The sequence below is a fragment of the Vespula vulgaris genome, chromosome 7, assembly GCF_905475345.1.
Source record: "Vespula vulgaris chromosome 7, iyVesVulg1.1, whole genome shotgun sequence".
Taxonomy (NCBI): domain Eukaryota; kingdom Metazoa; phylum Arthropoda; class Insecta; order Hymenoptera; family Vespidae; genus Vespula; species Vespula vulgaris.
The window spans coordinates 3061384-3084870 of record NC_066592.1 but is presented as its reverse complement, the minus strand read 5'-3'; the positions used below and the strand labels follow the sequence as shown (position 1 = coordinate 3084870).

The window sequence follows — 23487 nt, the reverse complement described above, 5'->3', positions numbered from 1 at the left end:
CGTAATTTCTATGTTACGCGGAATATCTAAGGCTTAAGACTGTTGAAAAATTCGCAAAATAAAAAAGAAAAAAGAAAAGAGAAGATAGAAGGGTGGATTGTAAGGGGAAACGAAATAAATATATAAACGATTTTATTGAATCAAACTGATCGTATGAAAGGTTTGTTATAAATAAGAATGAAAATAGAAGTTTAACAATCGAGTCTAGATCGAGCTAATCGTGAGTCCGCACACATATAATTAGGAGATATGATTCCATCATCTACTTAAAACAGATTTTCCAATAAACCGAAAATGGCCGATTGAAATCGCATACACACACTCTTACCAGTCTACCAACCCCCGGTTTACATCCCCCACGTTCGCTCTCATTGCCGATAAGGTAAGAAGGGCAAGGATAGGATCTACACGGCGTTTATTCGATATCGCTAAAAGGGACGAAGCGAGCGGCAGTCGGTCTCGGAGAAAGGGTAGTTTGAACTATGAACGGCACGGTCAGCAGCGGTCTACCGGCCGTTTTTAATCCCATTGTGAACATGGCTTAATCGAGAAACCATTAGCTTGGTTTGCTGCGCGAGCTAGAATGTCTGGAAGGGTAGGGCCACTCTTACGGTGGATGGGGGTGGACGAGGGCCACGTACAGCGCACAGTTACGTGAAAGAGGAGTGATAGAGAGAAAGAGAGAGAGAGAGAGAACAAATCGTTATCTCGTTCCTTCTTCTTCTTCGGAGGAGGATGCCCATCCGGTCTATTACGCGTCTTTTTTTCTTCAAGCTCGTTCCTACTCTCGAATCGATCGCATATGTCTGCTAGATAAAAGCCTTATCGTGGGAAAGTAGAGGAAAATTAAAAAAAAAAAAGAAAAAAAAAAAGAAAAAAAAACATGAAAAAAGCAAAGAAAAGCAAGAAGGAACAAAAAAAAAAGAAAAAGTCGAAAAGGAGGGGAAGGAAGAAAAAAAGAAATGCTCGTTTTATCGAACTACATCCCCGATGTGCGATCTGCAAAATAAAAGAGTCGCACACATCGACGTGACTGACGAACGAGAGAAGTTCCTACAAACGAGAAAGAGAAACGTGATTTTCGCGGATCCACGCACAGGCCACGGTAGAATCCTCTTAACTGCTTCAATCTTCCAGCACGTAAAACCCAAATGTTCCTCCCTTTTCCTCTTCCTCCCAATGGACCGTAGCACAACGCTGCGGAGAAGTCACGGAAAAGAGAGAAAGAGAGAAAAAGAGAGAAAGAGAGAGATAGAAAGTGAAGGGTGACGACGGTGGTGATGGTGATAGTAGTAGCGGAGGTTGAATTCGCTGATCGGATGGTATTTAGCAATAAAGTTCGATTCCCCACGTCAGGCCACGGCTACGGATGGACGGAAAGAAGCAGCCCCTGATTTCGTCGGGGTTGCGAAAATTACAGCTCCCGAAGCGGCCGGTAGCCAGGCACCCAGGCACCCAGGCACCCAGGCTAGGCAGGCAGGCAGGCAATGTCGGAAGTGCCAGCATTTAAGCATCGGTCAGTGGTTGCGTCGGCGAGAAGCGTCGTTACTATCGTTTCTAGTGATCGTCGATGAGGGAGAAGAAGAAAAAAAAAATTGGTCGGTTTGAGCAGTGATCGAGAAAAGGAAAGAGCGATCGGAAAAGAGAAGATAAGTCGAACAACATCGACTTCGGCGAGAGTTCTTCGAAAAATGAAAAAAAAGAAAGGAAAAAAAAGAGAGAGAGAGAGAAAAGAAAAGAAATAGACGGGAGAGGACACATTGGAAATTCGATGGGATCGAACAAATTCGCGTTTACACATTGGTTCACCCCTTCTATTATAAACTCCCCTGATTTCACTTATCTCAAGGTCCAAGGAAGCATACGGAAATATCTCCAAACAAAAGCCGCCACCCCTCCCAACGCCATTTCCGTTCTTTCGTTCGAATCGACGCAACGTATTTCTTCGATTCGTCTTAAAATAAAGTCACCCCGATCCACCCACTTCCACCCCTTTTCCGCGAAGCGAATTCCGCCGGCACTCTATTTACTCAATTGACTTCGCTCGCTGACGATCGGGGATACGAAGAGAGAGAGAGAGAGAGAGAGAGAGAGAGGGAGACAGAGACATAGACAGAGAGAAAGAGAAAGAAAGAAAGAGAGAGAAAGAGGGAAAGAGAAAGAGAGAGCCATGAAGCAGAAGGAAAAGTATGGAATATTTAGCGTTCACTGAGCTATAAAAGCAATTATATAGGACTCATTGTTTGGCGAGAGAGTGCGCCTACGCGATACGGTATCGAAAGGTCGGAGGTAACGGTGTTTCGATAGACGAGGGCGGAGTGGTAGGTGGGTGGTAGGAGAACTCGGGGTTAGGAACCGAATTCATAGGGTGGAAGCATCGGTCCAATGAAAATCAGAAGTACGGTGCAATAAATACGCCGGAGTCGATTCCTACCCCTTCACCTCAGCACCCCCGTGCCGTTACCTGTGCCAATTCGAAAGTCACTCACCCTCCGATTCTCAAATCGCTTCGTTCGGACGCTTCCAACACGCGATAAAGGATTTCGCAGCTATCGCACACTCCTCTACTTCCTTTCGTTTCTCTTCTTCGACAAATAAAATCGAATCGATTATTATCGAAATATCGCGTGATTCCAACTATCAAAGTTTCTATGCGATAACGATTACGAGTTACGGAGTTACTCGGGGATAATATCTCGAGATAACGAATTGTAAATGAGAAAAGCTTGACTACGAAGAAAAAGGAAGGAATACAGGAGGGGCGGAAGAAGAAATGGAGGAAGGAGAGAAGAAGAAAAAAAAAAGCAGACTGGAAACTAACGCTGGAGAAACGAGACGGACGAGATCGAGAAGTGAGATGGTAGAAGGGGGGGAGGGAGAGGTGGAAGAGGAGGGGGAATAAAAGAGCGTCGGAAAGAGAGAGAGAGAGAGAAAGAGGCAGACTGTAAGAAGAAACCAGAAGAGGACAGAGAGAGAGAGAGAGAGAAAGAGAGAGAGAGAGAGAACGTTCTAATATAAATGTCCCAAGCGAAAGGCGGAATGGAGACATTCGCTAATTAAAAAACTTGAAAAATTAATACACATTTCTCTCGTAGCACGGAGGTTGCGTCTTACTCCTCCCTTAATCTTTGGTATATCTGATTGGCCATCTGTTCCCAGCCATTTCGAAGCTGACTTCGCTTAAATCCTCCCGGACGAGGACGTTCTCCCTCTGCACAGGGTCTCGTTATTTCGCTCTCTACTACATCTTGTTGCTTGTTCCTAATTAAGTGACACTCGTGATCAAATTCGTCGATGTTTTATTAACGATCGACTCGATACTCCGATATTCCATCGATCATTCAACTTATTCATTTTCTCATCCGTATTGTTGTTGTTATTATTTATTGTTATTATTATGCTCTCGATATATCAAGTGAGAAATGATCTTTTTTAATTGCTTATTTAATCAATCGTTGACATACTGAAATATTAATATCTCAAGTCGATGCTTGAAATTATAATATATAACCGGTCGATTTACATATACGTATACGTTAGTAAGTACATACGATATATCCTTTTTGATACTCGCGAGACATGATCCCAGAGGTCGAAGTATCGTTTAACGTGGATAAGCATCGCAATGCTCCAGAGAGATTCTCGAAAGATAGAATCTGGGAAGACGTTCCTCGATAAGCGAATTCTGCCGCTGGGTCTTTTGACGGAAGGGTTGGATAGGATGAAATGGGGATATAAAAAGAAATAGAATAAGAGAGAAAGAGAGAGAAAGAGAGAAACAGAGAGAGAGAGAGAGAGACAGAGACAGAGATTGCGAAGTAAACGGATCCGTCTACCAAACTCGCTGCTTGCACCGGCTATATCGTTATCAACAATTCAATAGAGTTTAACTTATTTATGTCCCGTTAAATGCTGGGACTAATTAGATGGCGGCATAAAGATCTCTCTCTCTCTCTCTTGGTACTCTCGATGGGATAAGTCCTCTCTCTCTCTCTCTTTCTCACTACACTCCTCCAAGTTGTTCGAGCTAACGCCTCGTGGGATGTAACGCAGGAGGCGGGAGAGAGTTATAAGGCATGGTAGTGGAAGAAAGAGGAGGTGGAAGAGAAGTAGAGGAAGCTAGAGCGAGCTCCCATAACCAGCGAGGAGACAGACAATGGCAAAGAATGGGCCAGAGTCTCTCTGAATAGGCCTCAAGACACTGAACGCTATAATGCGAAAGACTCCATTGTGAGACGGGCAGTTAAGTGCTCCTGTCTGGTCTCCAAAACGAAGTGGGCTCACTCTTCTCTCTCTCTCTCTCTCTCTCTCTGTCTTTCTCTCTCTCTCTCTATCTTCTTCTTCCTTCTCTGACTTTCCTCGTCCTCGTCTTTGGCTTTTACCTGGCGCTACCATCGTCACCTTTCCCTCGAAGAATTCGTAGAAAGAAAATGGACATTAAGAGATATTACAGCAGCCACACTGAGATTGCACGGATTAGATGTTCGTTCCTATGGAACGGAACTCCTTCTTAATTAATTTCATGCTCGATCGATTTTCATCCTCCTTCGAAATGCCTTTTTTTTTCCTTCCCTTTTTCTTTTTCCTCTCTTCTTCTTCTTCTTCTTCTTCCATTTATATTATATTTCTTTTCTTACGATGAAACAGAGAAACCGATATACATGCACCACTAACTTGGAGCAGTAAAGTGTACTTGAAAGTTTTGGGTGTCATGACCGACAAAGATGCCTGATCGAGACATGGTTTCGAGACGGAAATGATAAATCGTTTAATTCTTTTCACGCGAGCCATTCGGACGGAAGTAAAACGGATTTAAGATTCTTTAAGTCCGCCCAAGAAAGCCCCTCTTTTCTTTCTTTCCTTCTTATTTCTCTCTCTCTCTTTTCTTTTTTCTTTTTCCTTTTTTTCTGTTTTTTATATTTCTTTTTTCTTCCCCATCATCATTATCCAACGAAAAGTTTTATTTTATTCGAAGGAAAGATCACGTTGAACGTAAGAAATAGAATCTAATAGCGATTCGATCAGATCTAATTTGGGTATATGACTAGAATTGTATATCTTACACGTAAATATACATACACGTACACATGTAACGATTGGAGTGTCACTAAGTTTAAAAAAAAATTAACTTAATTATTTACTTTGTTTCATGAGTTTTCGATTATGCGAAACGCTTAATTATCTGTTAATGAATAATGTATTTCTTCGAGTATAGCTAACAATAAGACTCTTATGTTAGACTAAAACATAAAAGAGTCTTACAAAGAGGTTCACGGAACAAACGATGACACGGTCTATGCGCTAACGTCTAACGCTAAGCACCTCCTTCTTTTCCTCTTCTCTACTTCTCCCTCCTTCTCACTCTATCTCTCTCTATCTCTCGTTTCTCTTCTCCCTCCTTTCTTCACCTCCTACATTCGCGTATACCATGCTTGCTTTGTGTATGCTGGCCTCGACGATTTGTGACGTACGATAAACAACACGTGCACCGAGATAGAAAGAGAGAGAGCTGAGTTAACGAAGAATAGCAAGCCAAGCAAATAGGACTGTGCTCTTTCAAAATTTATGTAAAAAAAAATTTCAGAAATCTTACTTTTTTCCCTCTTTCTTTCTTTTTCTTCCTTTCTTTCATTTCTCTTTTTTTTTATCGATAAACTATAAACCATTCGAATTTTCCATTGTAATAATAAAAAAAAAAATGTCTGAATAAAAATTAGAAGAAACGAATTTAAATTGATCGAATATATAAGCAACAAATTCTTGAAGAATAATATTCTTTGACTGTTTAAAAGTTGCCCTAAACAAGTGCAAAGAGCGGAATGAGTCGAAGAAGAAAAATGCGGTGAGAGAACAATTCCGAGTAAAAGAGAGTTCGTTTCGTGAGAGCCGCTCGGATATCACCGACGGTGTTTCTTCGGTTTGTTTCGCTCATAAGGTGTGATATCCAGTTACCTTCCTGCTGCATATGCATACACACACACACACATATATATATATAATATATATAATATATATATATACACACATACACATATGTACTACGACGTATACCTGCTGCTGTCAGCCACGAGAAAGCGTACTTTTGCTTTTTAGACGAGTGATCTCGTATCCCGTATATGAATAACATACTTACATAAGTATGTACTTACGCATATACATACTTTTATTATTGTAACTGGTATAAAATGAGTCTTACAAAATTGTTCATTGCGCTTGATATGTAAAACATACATATATACATTTTTTCTCTTCTCTCGTACGAAAAACAATGATTTTATATATAATATTAATTAACAAAAATTAATTAAGGTCAATATGATATCATATTCTATTAATGAAATATAATTAATAGAATTTCAAGTAGTTTGTATAAAATATATTTATGAGAAGGATGGAGAAAGCTAATAAGAAACAAAATGGTTGTATCGAGTGGTTTGTGGTGGTGATGGTTATGGGGGAGGAATAGGGTGTATAAAGTATAGAAAGGGTAGAGAAGAGGACATCCGTCCATCCGAAATCGAGACGGAAGAGACGCCGCGAAGGATAGAGGATATCGCGGTACTCTTCTACGTAGGGGTTAACTCGATTACCGGATGTAACTACTGACGAGAATGTTTAAGGAATTATTGGATAATTTCGCCTTCAAAGCAGACGCTCTTCTCGTTGCTCGTTCGTACGTTCGTTCGTTCGTTCGTTCGTTCGTTCGTTCGTTCGTTCGTTCGTTCGGCACTCGTCGTACACGACCTGGAAAGCTAAATACTTCATCGTGGCCGCCTATCAAATAGTAAAGGACGTTTTAGTCGACGTTCATGCGGAATTTCCGCGCTATAATTATTCGTAGACATAGATCATACGATAATACAACGGCTGGATGGGTGTTCTCCTTTTCGATTGTTACTTACGATTGAACGAACGGACGTGACAATTTTTTATGCCAATCAAAATATACGCTGGTATTGTAACAACAATATTCATATTGACAAAAGTGACCATGATTTATTATGTTTATGACAACGACTTTAACAAATTTAATTGATCATCAAACGTAAATACAAGTATTTCTTTTATGCAATAATGTTTCCGTCCAATCGATCATGGATCAATCATAATATAATTCTTATCACTCAGTTGCAAATTTAAGATCATTATTATTAACAGTAATATAAAATATAAAAAATGAAAAAGAAGAAAAGATAAGAACGAATTGAAAATGTTTCTACTACTTGAATGAAAACGCACGAAGAAATAAAATGAAGGAAAAAGAATGAGAGAAAGACGAGAGAGGGTAAGGGGTTTGCGTCTTTTAGGATGATACGATTTCTCGAGCGTCGACCTTCGATCTCACGTCTTGATATTGGCGACGACGGTCGTTAACGATAACTAGAATCAAGAGAAAGAGAAAGAAAGAGTAAGACAAGAGGATGGCGGAGAAAGAGGAAGAGAATAACGTGAACAGGCCAGTGTCCGTCCTCGCCCGATAAACCGTTGAGAACCGTTCGAAAGGAAACATTCGGATAGCTTTCTCTCTCTCTCTCTTTCTTTTTTTGTCTTTCTTTCACAACTCTTTTCATCCCCTAATACATATATATATATATATGCACATACGTACACATATATACACTAAAAAACGTAGAAAAGGTTCGGACTTCGAAATGGTGCTCGGTGCAGCTCGTTCGTTTCTCTTATATTCTTGATAGGCGCTCGTAAACCGAATTAACAGTACGCCCACGCGATCCACGCATACATACTCAAACGTAGGAACGAGAGAAAGCAAGAGGAGAAAAAGAGAAAGAGAAAGAGAAAGAGAGAGAGAGAGAAAGAGTGTGTAGGGTGGTAGTTCTGGTGATGGTGATAGTGGCTAGGAAGGAAGGTAGGAAGTTGAAAATGCATATCTACAAGGATGAAGAGGTAGCGGCAGCTCTCTCCGAGAGATAACTAGAGAGAGAGAGAGAGAGAGAGTAAGAGAGTAAGAGAAAGAGAGTAGACACAGTACAGTGGCTACTCAGACTCCCTCCCATGCGACCATCACCAACGGCATCACCCCACCCTAAAGTTTCATCATCGGAGCTACGGAACTAAAGCACGCGAGACGTGCTTCCTTCCTTCCTCCACTTTTCTCCCTCACTCACTCTCTCTCTCTCTCTCTCTCTCTCTTTCTCGCTCGTACGCTCGCTAACTCTCGAGTCTCCGATCTCTCAAACCACCCTTACGCCACTTCCAAATTCACGTAATAAAGCGCGCTCGTTCGCGTAGTTAATGCCTCTACTACCGCCCGTGCGCGCGCACGCTAAGTACATTTACACGGATAGATGAAAATATCGAGTTCGGTGAAAGAGAAGAAGAGATAGAGAGATAGAGAGAGAGACAGAGAGAGAAAGAGTGAGTCGGAGAATGCTTAACATTCTTTACCCAGGACGAAATCCTGTTCCTCTTATTCCTGAAATGATATGCACGTACTACGTTATAGGCATATATTTGTTTATAGATATAGTACATTCTACTACACTGAGAAAGAGAGAGAGAGAGAGAGAGAAAGAGAGAGGAAGGGAAAGGTAGAGGGGTCGAATAGTGGTAGCCAAGAGGTCGCTCGTTATAATTTCAAGCCGTTCGTTCCATCTCTTCTTCCTCACTCCTCTCTATCCTCCCTCCCCCTACCATCTCCCCCTTTTCGTTCGTATGTACGTCTACGCTCTATATTTACACGGATAGAGACGCGGTGGCCCGCCGAGTTGGAGGTATTAAGAGCTACTTGTCGTTCTTTTTAACGGTGTAACCTCTCTCTCTCAGTTTTTCGGTCCTTTCGTTTTTGGCGAGATAGATGAAGAGAGAAAAGGAGAGAAAAAGAGAGAAGTTGGATGGCTTGACGGGTTCCCTTTTACAAGCGAATGGATATTTGTGCATGTCTATATTTATTTTGTACGTTTCTCCGCGTAAGACCGTCGATTTGGTACGGAGGATGAGCACGCAAAAGAGAGAGAGAGAGAGAGAGAGAGAAAGAATAAAAAAGAGGGAGAGAGAGAGAGAGAGTAGCCCGGTTAGAAAAGGTTGAAAGGTTCAAACGATGCTTAACTCTTTGGACGATCCTTCGCTTCTTGCTAACGTACGTGTATGTCCTATCGTGCATCCCCATGTCGGTATCAAAAATCTTGCTATTCTTGGTGAACGCCGAGTTTGTTTACTTTTTCTTTCGTTTCGTCGAATGCTGCTCGAATAACGTTCTCTTTCTATCTTTATCTCTTTCTCTCTCTTTATATATACATACATATACATGCATATATATGTATGTGTGTATTTATATACACATATATATATATATATATATATATATATATATATATATCATGTGTTTTTGAGATACGAAACACCATCTCTACGTATTACGTATGTCTCCGTGTGTGCATGTGTATGTGTATTTCGCGCAAATAATTACGATACTCGTTTCGTAGTCGTGACGTAAACTTTGCCTCTTTATACGCCACTCTTCGTTTCCACGTCGGAGTATAGATATGCGTTCGCATTCGTGTTCTCTTTCGCACGATGTCATGGTTAAGAGATTTACGAAGAAATTGACTCTTTGCGAAGCAGAGGTATGTATGTATGTATGTATGTATATACACGAATCTCGAGATGTGTATTTTTTTCTTTTTCTTTTTTTCTTCTTTTTCTTTAACGTCATACGCTAATACATACAGTCGGTCGCAGATATATAGTTGAATAATTTTGTGCCTGTGATTAATGTCTTTTCATTTTATATATATTCTTTTATTGTTAATTAAAAGAAAAAAAAATTAATGTGTTACTTGCGAAGCTAATAGAAAAAAAGGGAAAAGAAAATAGGATTTTTTATTGTAAAAAATGATAAGAATTATGGAATGCAGAATTTCTTTAATTTTTTATTACACAATTTCGAAGATAAAATTGCGTACACGCATTTTATAGATTAATACATCCCGCGTGATAAGAAATTTTTAGTAATGTTTATTTTGTATATTTCTTTTATCGCTGTTACGGCAACGAACCATTTTTTATTCCTCCTTCTTAATTTTTCATATACTTCATCCAGCATACACATTCATCTGTATTTATTCGCAAATCCAGAAGACAGTTTAATCTAAAGAAAATTATTCAATGTGTCAACACAAATGTTCGAACATTTTTATGACTGACTGTACATACGTAAGAATCGTAGAACTTCGTACAACATTATTTATATTAAAAGTGAGTACAAAAAAGATCGTTGTTTTAAAGTCATCGTGATGTAAGCGAATACATAATCTACATGGATCTCTCTATCTTGTCTATCGATAAAAAAGTCAAAATAATTTTTTTCTATTTATCGTAGTAAAGTTTACCTAATGTGCGATTAAATATATCAATATTAATTTGCATGTATCGATAGCGAAATTTAAAATTTTCCAGACGTCCTTCAAGTAAATCGATTCTGATCGATAATAAATCGAATAAACCTGATGTATTAAAAATGCTTCGAACTAATCGATCGTTTGAAATTTTAACAATGAAAAATCCGCGATTTATATTTCACGATGTATCTTATAAAGGGAATAAAAAAAAAAAGAAGAGAGAAAAAGAATACTTATGATATCACTTGTCGTTTTTTTTTTTTTAATTCATCGTAAAGCCATCATCCATTTATCCAAAACGTTTCCTCTCGCAACTTTGTCGGCAAGAACGTAGACAAAGTAGGCTTCTATTTTTCTGTGATGTGGTACGAGAGTAGCAACCTATACTTATTTCTTCGTTTTTTCAAGTGGGACATGAGGATGAAGAAAGAAAGAGAAAAACATAGAGAAGGACGAAGAAGTGGCTTTATATATGAAGTGTCTACCAAAGTAGAAAGAGAGAGAAATATATACATACATACATACATATATATATATATATATATATATATATATATATATATACATACATACATACATATATATATAAAAGCTGTTACTTTCCTCTACGTTGGAGATTCTCCAGGAGAGGGGTTACTGTACGAGATTCATCGGCTACATACTCTTTCTCTTTCTCTCTTTCTCTCTTCTCTCTCCTCTCCTTTCGTTCGCTGCAGGCTACGTTGAAGCAGATTAACCAGAAGGGATTATTATAAACGTAGGACGGAGGATATACGCGTTTATTTCGCGTAAGGGATGAGAGGGACCTATACAGTAACAAGCACGCAAGCAAGGAAACAAGCAAACATCCTACCTACCTACCTACCCACCTACCTATCTATCTCTCCCTTCAACAAGAAAGAGACCAAGATATTTTTTTTGATTCGTGATTCCCATTTTACCAGATTCTAATCTCCCATCTTCATTTCTTTCTCAAACGTTTTTATCAATTTATCTTTTGAACTTCACTTCGCTATCCCTTCCCTCGTGCATCTACATCTACATCCAACAAGTTAACTCAAAAATGAAGAATCATTCGAAATTTGAAGATCATTCGAGGGTAGGATGCTCTTCGAAATCGAAATACGAAAGGATATTTAGATTTCAAACGAGAAGCGAAAAGTCTCAATTCACCGCGGTGAATCAAATTCGCTTAGGAAGTATGACGAGCGCGAGAGTGATTCTAGTGTATATGTGTGTGTGTGTATATGTGCGCGCGCGCCTTTTCTCGCATAGACAACGCACTGTCGACGAAGAGGGAGTCCCAAAGAGAAAGAGAAAGAGAAAGAGAAAGAGGATGAGGATGAGGATGAGGATGAGGAGGAAGAAGAGGATGAGGTACGGGATTAAGCGCATGCACGGCGCCGGCTCCTCTCCTCCTCTTCGTATTAAACGATCCAACGAGTTTTATTTATTCAAGAAATGAAAATCCTAATAGACTTTTGCTTCGTTGTTATATTTTCTTTCCGGGCGCACGGCGTACGCCGTGTATTTACGTACCGGGATATATATCTCTTGCACGTAGAGCGTCTGCCCGTTGGCCCGATAATCAAGTACGTGATGGAACACCGACGCTGTGTTCCGCGTTCGTATTTCACACGGCAGACATCAATCGGACAACACGATCTCCTCCTTCTCCTCCTTCTCCTCCTCTTCCTCCTTTTCCTCCTCCACTTCGTTCTCTATCTCCTTCTTAGATCGACTCGACTCGAAAAAATCATTTTACCTTCGGAACTCGTTCTTATCGAATCATTTCGAGAGTGTGAGAGGGAGAGAGACGATACCAACGATTATGTTGATCTTTGATATCATCAAATATAATTTTCTAAAAATTTGACAAGATGTTAATCAAGAATATTATTGTAATCAAACTTTGTTGAAATTAAACTTTTCTTTAAAATACGTATATATATATATATATATATATATATATATATATATCATGTGTGCAGGTATTGTAATTATTCTACAGTCTTATCGTTTTTATCGTATCAGTTCGGAACAACTGTTATAATTGTTGACTCGTTAGATTCTTAATAATTGGACAATTACCTACAACAATTTAGATTATTGCATCTATCTATAATATTTAGTTCAAGCGTATATACGTTATTTTATTGTTGTTAATTTGAGAATAATTAAGCGATGACATTGCACGTTCTTCGTCTCCCTTTTCTTTATTTTATTATCTTTTTATCTTTTTCCTATTTTACTCTTTTGATATTTTTTCTTAATTGCTATACCTTCTCGTTCGTTTCTAATCGACTCTTTCATAAATGGTAAATACATTTCTCTGGCAACGTGACATTACGAGAAACAAATTGAGAAATTAGCAAAACAATTCAAAATCGATGATTCTTTCTTACCTTCTTGCACATACACACACAGAACAACGAAGATATAAATAATCTAGAAAACGATAGTATTCACGATCATCGCGAAGAGAGAAACCTTGCTGTGTCGAATTCGATTATTTGCATCGCAACGTGACGCCTTCTCTAAACTTCTCGAGCTACCGACAACAATAACAGGACGCATTTCCGTGGAATTATGCAAACTCTCGTGATATCGTCGATCGGTCTAGAAAACGTTCCTTGTAAAAACGATAATACGCCTTTCCTTCTTTTCTTATCACTCGATGCTTCGTTCTCGGTCAGTCTTAAAATCAATATTGGTATCGAGACAACCAGGGCAAAAAAAAGGACAAAAAATAAAAGAAAATAAAATAAAATAAAATAAAAAAGAAAAGAAAAAGAAAAAAACAAACGAAACAAAAATTAATCCATCGGATTAATAACTTCCTCCCCGATCAATATTCTTTACAAATTAATAACAATCTTAAACGATCGTATCGACGTTTCCCCATAAGAAATCAACGAAATTATCTATCGACGCTTTCCCTTAATTTCGCTCGAGAAATTCCCAAAGCGTTTACGGTCACGTATGCGAGCCAAAGAAACCAAATCGCAACGCGAATGTTAAACGACGAAAAGAATGTCAATTCGGTTTCGTCGTTAAGTATACCACATACATGCAAGAAACGAGAGGTGCCATGTTAAAGTACAGAGAGTGGATAAGTGGTATTGGGGGGGTGGGTGGTTGAAGGGTGGGGGGAGAAGTTCGAGGTTGGTAGGGGAGGATAGGCGATCGGCAGAAAGTAGGATGGGGGAGGCGGGGGGAGAGGTACCTTTCGCTCGTAAAACAGCCGAAGGTAGAGACGGAGGAGGCGGCGACCAAATTGAATTTGGGTTCTGGCCTCTGTTTAGATTCCTCGTTGGTTGTTTAGTTTAGAGGAACAAAGAAAACATCTATGTGTTTATTCTAGCCGACGCTTCGTCCCCGCCAACTTCCCACCCATCCCACCCCACCCCTTATCCTTGACTCTCTCGCACTCTCTCACCGAAACACCCTGCACCTTACCCCCACCCTTCTTGTCTCTCTTTCTCTCTCTCTCTCTCTTTCTCTTTCTCTCTATTTCTCTCTATTTCTCTATCTCTCTCTATCTCCTCTAAACTACGTCCACGTAACATACTCTTTCTTCGTCTCCCTTCCTTCGTTTTCCCATCGGTTTCACGGTGATCCAACTTGCACATGCACGCACGCATACATTTACACACGACTCTACCCCAAAATGCACGTGTTCTCTTTCACACCGTCCTCCCTCTCCTACTTCGGCTGCTACTACTTCTCCCACTCCTCCACCTCCTCTTCCTTCCTTCCACGGCTGACCTCAGAAGCGGCTTGTCAACCCTTCGTCCTACGAGTGCTTAACGGTCACATACACGTACAAATGCACGCGCGCACAAATACACACCACACACATACATCTATGTGTATATATATATATAAATACATACACGTATAGTAGACGGACGATCTTTTTACGTTGCTTCTCGACTCAATATTAGCATTTTCATATCGATGCTCGCCGCTAAAAGGTCGAAGCCTTCCCTCTCCCCCTCTTCCTCCCTTTTTTTTCTTTCTTTTTCCCCGACGTTCCTCCTTCACTTCTCTTCTCCTATCGTTTATTCTCTCCTCTCGAAAATACTTGACAAAGAACCAATCGAAATCGCTAAACAATTTTTCTTTCCCCTTATTTCGTAATAACGTTCGACGTTTATTAAAAAAACGTGAGAATTTTAATGACACGAAGAGAAAAGTTGTTGAGGTCGGCGTCGCAAGTGGGAGGGAGAGAGAGAGAGAGAGAGAGAGAGAGAGAAAGAGGGTGAGGAGAGTACACGAAAAAGAAGAAAATGTTCTTTTCTCTCCCTCCTGTTTGAAATTCCTGTTTTAAAGAGAGGAACATACGTACGAACACGAACGCACGCAACAGAGCTATTCTCGCTAAATCAAGGAAAAAGAGGAAGCAACGTGCGCGCTAACACTCGGCAGAAAATAGCCGACGATTGAATGCGACATTTATTACGCAGTCTCTCTCTTTCTCTCTCTCTCTCTCTCGTTCTTTCTCTCTCTTTCTCGCAAATCGAGTCGGTGCCTTTAACGAAATGTTTTTCTTCTTAGTTATTGTTATTTGGTTATCGAGTAGAGTAGAATTATTTTCACTTTTTACTGTCTCTCCCTCTCTCTCTCTCTCTCTCTCTCTCTCTCCTTCTCTTTCTTTCGTGCTCTTTCTCTCTGTCTTTTTCTTTCTTCGAGTGCTCGTATTCCTTCCAGAATTCTTCTCCCCTTTCCCCATAGCCCTTTCCACCTTCACTCCTTTTCTCTTTGTTGAATGGAGGGAAAGAAAGAGAGAGAGAGAGAGAGAGAGAGAGAGAGAGAGAGAGAGGGAAAGATTTCCGACGCTTCAAAACACTCGCGAGAAAGCGGCCCGCGGGGAACGCAATTTCCAAAATAAACGGTGAACGGCGGCTCTGCAAATAATCATCGCGCGTGCTTTTAATTAAGTTTCACTGTCTCAAGCACGGTGTCCTTGGAAAACCCTCGGTCCGAGGATTCCTTTCTTCTAATCCGCGATACGCGCGTCTCTGCGAACAGACGTTCGTTCTGCTAAGGGACGAAGACGAAAAGAGAATAAGAGAGAGAAAGAGAGAAAGGATCGACAACGACGTTGTTGGTTCGACGTTCCTATGTAGACTGAAAATATTCGAACGTATATGAATGGATGGTTCTTGTCCTATTAGTATACAAATACATCTTTGTTAATGAAAATTTAATAACCGTCATATTTTTTGTAGTTGGCAAAAAGAAAAACAAGATTATTGTCGGTGAATACAAACTCGTGTTGAATCGTCGTACGACTAATAACTTGTTTGTCTTGTAGTTTTGAAATAAAAAAAGAAAAACAATAACGCAGTATCGGTAATAAATTGACAAGGACATAAGATAGAACGTAATAGTAGTATCAATTTGTTATTGTTATAATAACGATAATGACGATGGTATCGCATGGAACGTGACAAAGCGTACGTCGTTGACTTTATCGAACAAATAAAGTGGCTCTCGGGTCTGACGTAGTCGCGTTTCTTCGCAAACTCTTCAGTCTTCTTCTCGAATGTACGATCGTATTTCGACGATCGTTACGTTCAAAGATATTTTATTGTTCTACTGGAAGCACGTACGTGTATAACTATACCGTATTATTAGACGTTAACCCTACGATATGAAATACCATCGGTTACGACGGCAACGAGCATGTTACGATATATATGACAGAAAAATAAAAGTCCTGTTCGATGGGGGTATAACAGATATCAACTACATTTCATAATGTTTATGATACGAAGGTAAAACGTCCGATCGCAACGATCCCGCTGAGTTGTTTCAGGTGCTCGTGGAAAATTCGTAGTTTTATCAACCACTGTAAATCGATCAACGGCGGTGGCTACTCCCGGAATCGGTGCTAACATTGTCCAATTATTTTCATCCAACGACGAATGAAATAATAATATTTTTAGTACGTTATAAAGAGCGTTAGGCAGGTGCAAAAGAATAATGAGCGTCCGAACGTTTTCGCCCGTAGACAAAGAGTATGAATAATCGAATCTGTATCTCTTATAAATGATCGTAGTCTCGTTGGTACATCAGGATATCTTGCTTCTACGATTAATATTACTTAACTGGCGAATAAATAAGAGACCACTCGTTTTGGCGCGTTAATCGGGCTACCGCCAAAGAAGAGAAGAAGAAGAGGAAGAAGAAAAAAAGAAAAGAAGAAAAAAAAAGAGAATCTTTCCTGAGATATCTTTGGCGAATCGCCAATCGAATGGATCGTTTTCTCTCAGACATTCGCAAGGATCGCTCTTAATATTGTTTTAACTAGATGCGTCTCGATGAGATTCTTAGTATAATACTCCGGTGATTTGGCAATTAGTTAAAAAACGAAACACAAAGATGTCTTTCCGAATCAGTCTAATCAGTTAGCCTAATTAGTTCTTTTTTGGATATCCATATTGCGTATTCGCGAATTAACGCGATACTAAATAATTTTTTCAATAACAAAAGTTAAATCATATTATTACTATTATTATTATTACATTTATATTATCATTAAGTTACATTATATTGTTGTACTTCTTTTCGGTTATTTTTTTTTTTTTACAGGTAATTACGAAATTATATTCTACTACGAGAGGAACATACGAATATAAGATGTCCGTGTTAATTAAACGAACAAACGAATCGAAACAAAGAGAAACGGAGAGAGAGAGAGAGAGAGAGAGAGAAAGAGATATATCGAAAAATCTATTCGTAAAACGTGTACGTATCTACACATCGAAGAATAAATTTGCGAATGAACGAAACGATGAATGTTCGAAAGACTCTGAGAATGAAATTGTACGGATGTTGTGTATTTTCTCAGGTATCATTCGACGACACGAAGCAGGCGCGTGAATAATAGAGCGCAATCGCCCTTGCCAGTCTCCGTCGACCTTAGAGCCCCTCGAGGGTAGCAAAGGTGGGAGACTAGAAGGGTGGGATTTCTAGATTGGATTTAAGTACACAGCCGTGAGGTTTCGACCGGTTAATAATGTAGATAAAACCGGGACTTCGAAGACGGTGAACGAGTGAGAGAGATGGAGAACAGAGAACGAGAATGAGAACACGAGAGAAAGAGGGAGAGAGACAGAGAAAGAGAGACTTCATTCTGTTGTGGTACTCATGAATTTCCGACTTCTGCTAACTGTCGGAAATCAGACGCGATGTGTCTTCTACAAAGACTTTACCGTGCTAATGTTCTTAACAGTAGTACTCGCTGCTTTTCCATGCTTTCGTGAGATCTAAAATTCCTCCCTGTAACTGTTTGTCAATTAGATAAGAACTGATTATTCTCTCTCTCTCTCTCTCTCTCTCTCTCTCTCTCTCTCTCTGTTTCTTTCTCTTTCTTTCTTTCTTTCTCTCTGTCTTTCTCGTGAATGCCAATGTAAAGTGATCCGAAGCAACGCACACAATACAAAGAAACTCGCCCAATATTCGAATACGAATTTTCGCTTGTTCGTTTATTAAATACGGGCGTTGCAAATTTTGAACGATAAGTAATTAATAACAAAGTAACAAAATAAACAAAGAAATAAATAAATAAAAACAAAAGATTACAAAAATACTTTCACGAGACGATTTTAAAAAGGAGAATTATTCTAAGCACAGTAGTAGATTGGAATAACGAGTATCTTCGGTATACGAAAGAAGGGAAGAAGAGAGGGTAGAAAAAAGACGAGAGAGAGAGAGAGACAAAGAGAGAGAGAGGAAAAGCTAGTCGGAGTTTCGGTAATTTATTAAAATCCTCGTCACCGACACGATATCCCTTCGAAAAATTTTCCTCTGGAACACACAGAGTCACTACGAACGTACGTGTGAGAGAAAGGGAAGGAGATAGATAGATAGAAAGTACGCGCGTTCGGATTCGAGACCTTTTATGCTCAGGCCAGCTGGCTCAGCACGACAAAAATTCTTTCAATTACAGAAAAGCGAATTCTCCTTAAAACTCTCCCCGGCATCGATATTCATAGCGAAGCGTAGCGCGGGCTACGTAAAAGTTACGACTCTTCCCTTTCTCTTTCTCTCTCTCTCTCTCTTTCTCGCTCTTTTGGATGCGGATCGGTCTTGTGCAATCTAACTATATAAGCTGTGCTTGTGAAAGAAAAAGACGGAGAGAGAGAAATCGTGAATTGAAGGAGGAGGGGGCTAGAAAAGTACAACGAAACGAATGGATGAAAGAAAAGAAGAATCGAGTACGGACCGGGGGTGGTAAAGAAAGTCTGGGGTGGCTTGATTGGAAAGGACAGCCTATCCGCAATTTGCGATTTGAAGGAGGGATTTGGTATAGAGGGGATAGAAGGTGAAAATTCGTTTGTCTCTTTCTCACTCTCTCTCTCTCTCTCTCTCTCTCTCTCTCTCTCTCTCTCTCTCTCTCTCTCTCTCTCTCTCTCTCTCTCTCTCTCTCTCTCTCTCTCTCTCTCTCATTCTCTTTCACGATTACGACGAAATTTAAGTTTTTCTTTTTTCGTATATTTATTTCCTCTCTCTTTGTTCGTACATGTGAAAGGAATACGAGATAAATTTCCTCGTATATATCAATAACAACAACAAGCTGTTATCTATTTATCATCTATCGATTCCCTAACGAAATAGATTGATATCAGACCGATACATAACAGATGTTTAGAATACATTATATGGCCATCGTATTATTATATTTCGCAATATATACGTTTCTATATGAAAATTACGTATATTTTCCTATAACAAAATGGTATATAATATGTTTATAAACAAATCGTAGAAATTGAATATGGAATTTGTGAAAATTCGGATTACTCTCGAAAATTGGGTCAATGAACGGAAATCACGATTCTCTCTGAACGTCTATCTCCGTGGATATACCTCACTTCGTGTATATATATATATACACATATATACATAGGTAGCACTTCTTGGAGGAATCATTAACGATTGATTGTCGTAAACTTCGATGGTATGTCCAAGTAGATCGAAGGTTGAGGATCGATCGAATGTCAGTGTGTGAATATTAACTTGAGATATCCCGAAAACCACGAAACAGAGACGTAGAGATTCATCCTGGATTACGTTGATGTCGACATTGACTGTTTGATCTTTACTAACGTGTATATATCTTAAGATCCCTTTTGACCTCTGTGCTCGGTTTTGATTATTATTATCTCTTCTTGTTTCCCTCCCTCTCTCTCTCTCTCTTTATTTATGTTTCTACAAGTCCTTAAATTATAAACATTGTTAACCTATGGTAAGTTTGATCTTGAACACGACTTTCAGTCGACCGAAGGCAGCCCGCTATCTCAGTCGAGTGCTCGCGACAAGCGTAGTTTAATTCTCTCTACCTTTCTAACACCGTCGTTCTCCCTCTAGAAATGCGAAGTTTGGTCACACCTAACAATTTACAAGTCTACCTTATATACGTCAAGAAGGTTAACGTAAACGATACGTACTTTAATATTATTCAACGGCAATTAATTATTAACAACGTGGGAATGAAGAAGTTTCAAGAGGGAGAGGAAGAGAGATAGAGAGGGAGAGAGTGAATGAGAGAAAGGTAAGTTTCAAGACGCTATTAGACACATAACTTCTCATAGAATAATCGAAAGCCATTTAGCGGTACATATAGTAGAATAGAAGCGAACGATCGAAGATCAGCGAGTTTCTCGAATCGACGTAAAGAATCGATCAAGTCTGAGAAAGAAAGAGAGAGAGAGAGAGAGAGATGGAGGAGGATGTCCAAAAAGGTCAAGTGTGGTCGTGCCTCCTAGTCGTTTTCGATGTCGTGGCTGGAAAGTTCGGCATTCTGGTGTTCTAACCACAAATTAGAGCGGTTATCGATCGATGAAATTTGACTCTCTAATAGAGGAGATTCGAATCCTCCTAGAATTCACGCGAAATAAAAATCATAGGATATCTGGATTTCCGTCGTTGATAGGAAACTAACATAACGACGTAAGATACGTTAAATGGATCGAATAAAGTTTCGTAATAAAGAAAATGTTCTAGTTATAGAGCTTGTTTTTTTTTTTCGTATAAATCCCAAAATGATAGATAGGTAGGTATGTAGAGAGAAAGAGAGAAAAAGAGAGAGAGAGAGAGAGAGAGAGAGAGAAAGAGACAGAAAGAGTAAAGGAGAGAGAAAGAGAGACTTTGGAGACTCCAACATCAGCGCGTGTACGTTCTACGCGACGTGTCGGAGCAGCGATAAGCGAATCTCTGTTTACACTTAACCAACAAACGAGCAGATGTACGTGTCGCACGTGTAATTCACATAGTCGTGTAAGTACACACCTATTTACGCGCTGCGTCACGTGAACTTGATATTCGGCTGCTATCTACGAACGAACGCGAACGAATGCGAACGAACGCGAACGAACGAACCAAAGAACGAACGAAAGAACGAAAGAACGAGTGTATGAGTTTGTATACGTATGTGTACGTATAAACATATCAAATAATAAAAGAGAGTGTATAGTGGCACATGCTGGTGTAAGATAGGCGTAAATTTGAAAGAAAGAAGAGGAAAGGAATAATCTATTTTTATAGATACTTGTAAATAGATGCGTGAGTATATATAAATATATATAAATATATAAATATATATATATATATATTCTGTATATATAGGTATATGTAGAATAGACCTGTAGCCTATATGACCCTATCATTCCCTTTTCTTCGAGAACGAAACCGAAAAAGGCCGCTTTAAGGGCCATAAAACATTTGTTTCCCTCGCCGGCACTTGCCACGGAGAGCGTAGTGGTATATTGCGTTTCACTTTCTCTTTCTCTCTCGCTCTTTCTCTATTTCTTTCTCCCTTTTCCACTCGGAGGCAACACCAAGCGCGGGATTTTGAATTGAATTTGAAATCAGGGGGCTCGATTTTATGGTGGCTGGGTGTCAAACGCTTCAAAAGTATCGCCTACTACATCTCGAGGTACGAAGCTCGTACCGCGGAAACTTCGCTTTTTAAGGTCGAAGAATCGGTTTATTTTCCGTTTTTCTTTCTCTCTTTTTTTCTTTTTCTTTCTCGTTCTTTTCTAGTAAAGATTACACAGTCCCGCGATGCTGGTGATCGTTCAATTTCCCCTTTTTTCCATTTCAAGAAAGAAAAGTTATAAGTACCTCGTGTTTCTTTTCTATCGTGTATAATACATATATATGTATGTATGTATGTATGAGTAGTTTCTTTTGAAAAAGGTTTCGCTCGTAAAAATTGTTGGTTTTAAAGAAATCGATCGGGATATAATCTTCATTCTGGTAGTACGAAGTAACGTTAGACGTCAACAAAATTCAACGAAACGACGTGTTTAGAGAATCCGCGTATCTCGGTGATGACTCACGGAAGAGCAACTTCGAAATAGATCGTTTAACTTGTCCTCCGTCTGCTGTTCTACCGTATGTAGAGAACCCACGGTTACAACGGAAAGAGGAGAACGAGGAGAAACATATGCGTGCGTATGAAAGAAGAAGAGAGACAGTCAGTCATATATATATATATACATATATATATATACACATATATATGTAGAGAGAGAGAGAGAGAGGGAAAGAGAGAGATAGAGACAGTGGATTGCTCTTTGATGTCGGACGAGAGACGACGAACGAAGAATTAAATTATTTAGGAGGCTATAATATTTTCAAGAGAGCTTCGCACGGTAGTATAACAATCTAAACAAAAAATTCTTTTCTAAAAGTGCAACGGAGTCTCTCGGATGCAATAAACGCGAATACAATTATTACTTCGATAATACAGCGATATTTTTTTTTCTTTTTTTTTTCTATTAATAAATTTGCAACGTGCGACGAAGACGAAATTGATGAAAAAATTTGTCGAACGTCGACGAACGTTTCTTCCTTCGTGGTGTGTGACTCTTACCTGATCGTTGTCCTGTTGATCCTGACCGTAACCAGGGATGTCACCATTGGGGGTTGTAGCGGCGGAGGGTCGCTGCGACGTGGACAAGTTGATCGCACCGTCTCCGTCTGTGTCATGATCCATTATGCCATCGTCCTGAAATTACGATCGTCTTTACGTCGAAATATATCGGTAATACGATTGTAAGGTTGGAGAAACGAAATGCGATTACAAAGGTTCGCGAAATATACCGCGTTTAATATACATATGCATTATAGGTATGTACGTATAAATACATGTATGTCCAGTCCGTGTATATACGTGAACGAACGTTGATGCAACGCGATGCTCCTCGTTAATAAACATGATGTGAAAACAACTATGGCTCGCGTTATTGTTGTGTCTCTACGAAGATGAGTGACTGAGTGAGAGAGAGAGAGAGAGAGAGAGAGAGAGAGAGAGAGAGAGAGAGAGAGAGAGAGAGAAATAGAGAGAGAAAGGAGTAAATTAATTCGTTGAACAAAATTATGCGAGTATCGTTGTAAGGATAAAAACGAAATTGCAAAAAAGACTAAGCAGTTTTTCAAGCTAAAAATTAATTAATTATATTTCATAAACATATTTCGTACCTATACGCATCTGTGAAAATCAAACATATAGAATATTGCTCGATATAGAGAGAAAGAGAGGGGAGGAGAGGGAGAGAAAGATAGAGAGCGAAAATATTGTAATGAATATTCGATAAAATCGTTCGTTCTAAATCATTCTAAGAACAATTTCCAATGGAAACATTTTCCTCCGATCGATAAATTGGCAATTTTGCTTAGAAATTGACGGATGTGTGTGTATATATATATATATATGTATATATATATATTTATATATATACTTATATGCATAAACCACAGAGAAGTCAAATATTTCACATTCCATCAGATTATTACGAGTCATACATAAATTCATATAATTAATATTTGATATGAGTAAGAAGCAATAAATATTAAAATATAACGATAAAATAGAAATAATAAATTATTTTTGTCGCGTTAGGATTAAAAGGACCACGTTATATATATATATATATATATATATATATATATATATATATATACATATATTTAGTATGACAAATATCTTGATTAGCATAATTATTATACGAAGAGTAGTGTCTATATAATATCATTTTCATCTCGAATGCGATCAATCGCGATGATCGTCGAAAATCGAAAGACCGGTTTTGCCTTGATCGCAAACGAG

The 23487-nt window shown here is 39.1% G+C and overlaps 1 protein-coding gene across 26 annotated transcripts in view; it reads right to left on the bottom strand.

The window, feature by feature from the left end:
* Positions 1-23487, bottom strand: part of LOC127065150 (forkhead box protein P2-like) — a 268844-nt gene that overhangs the window by 77340 nt on the left and 168017 nt on the right. For all 26 annotated transcript variants that reach the window (XM_050997110.1, XM_050997118.1, XM_050997122.1 and 23 more), the window contains one exon: positions 22252-22386. In XM_050997110.1, the coding sequence (XP_050853067.1) occupies positions 22252-22386 (135 nt within the window). The remainder of the gene's footprint in view (positions 1-22251; positions 22387-23487) is intronic.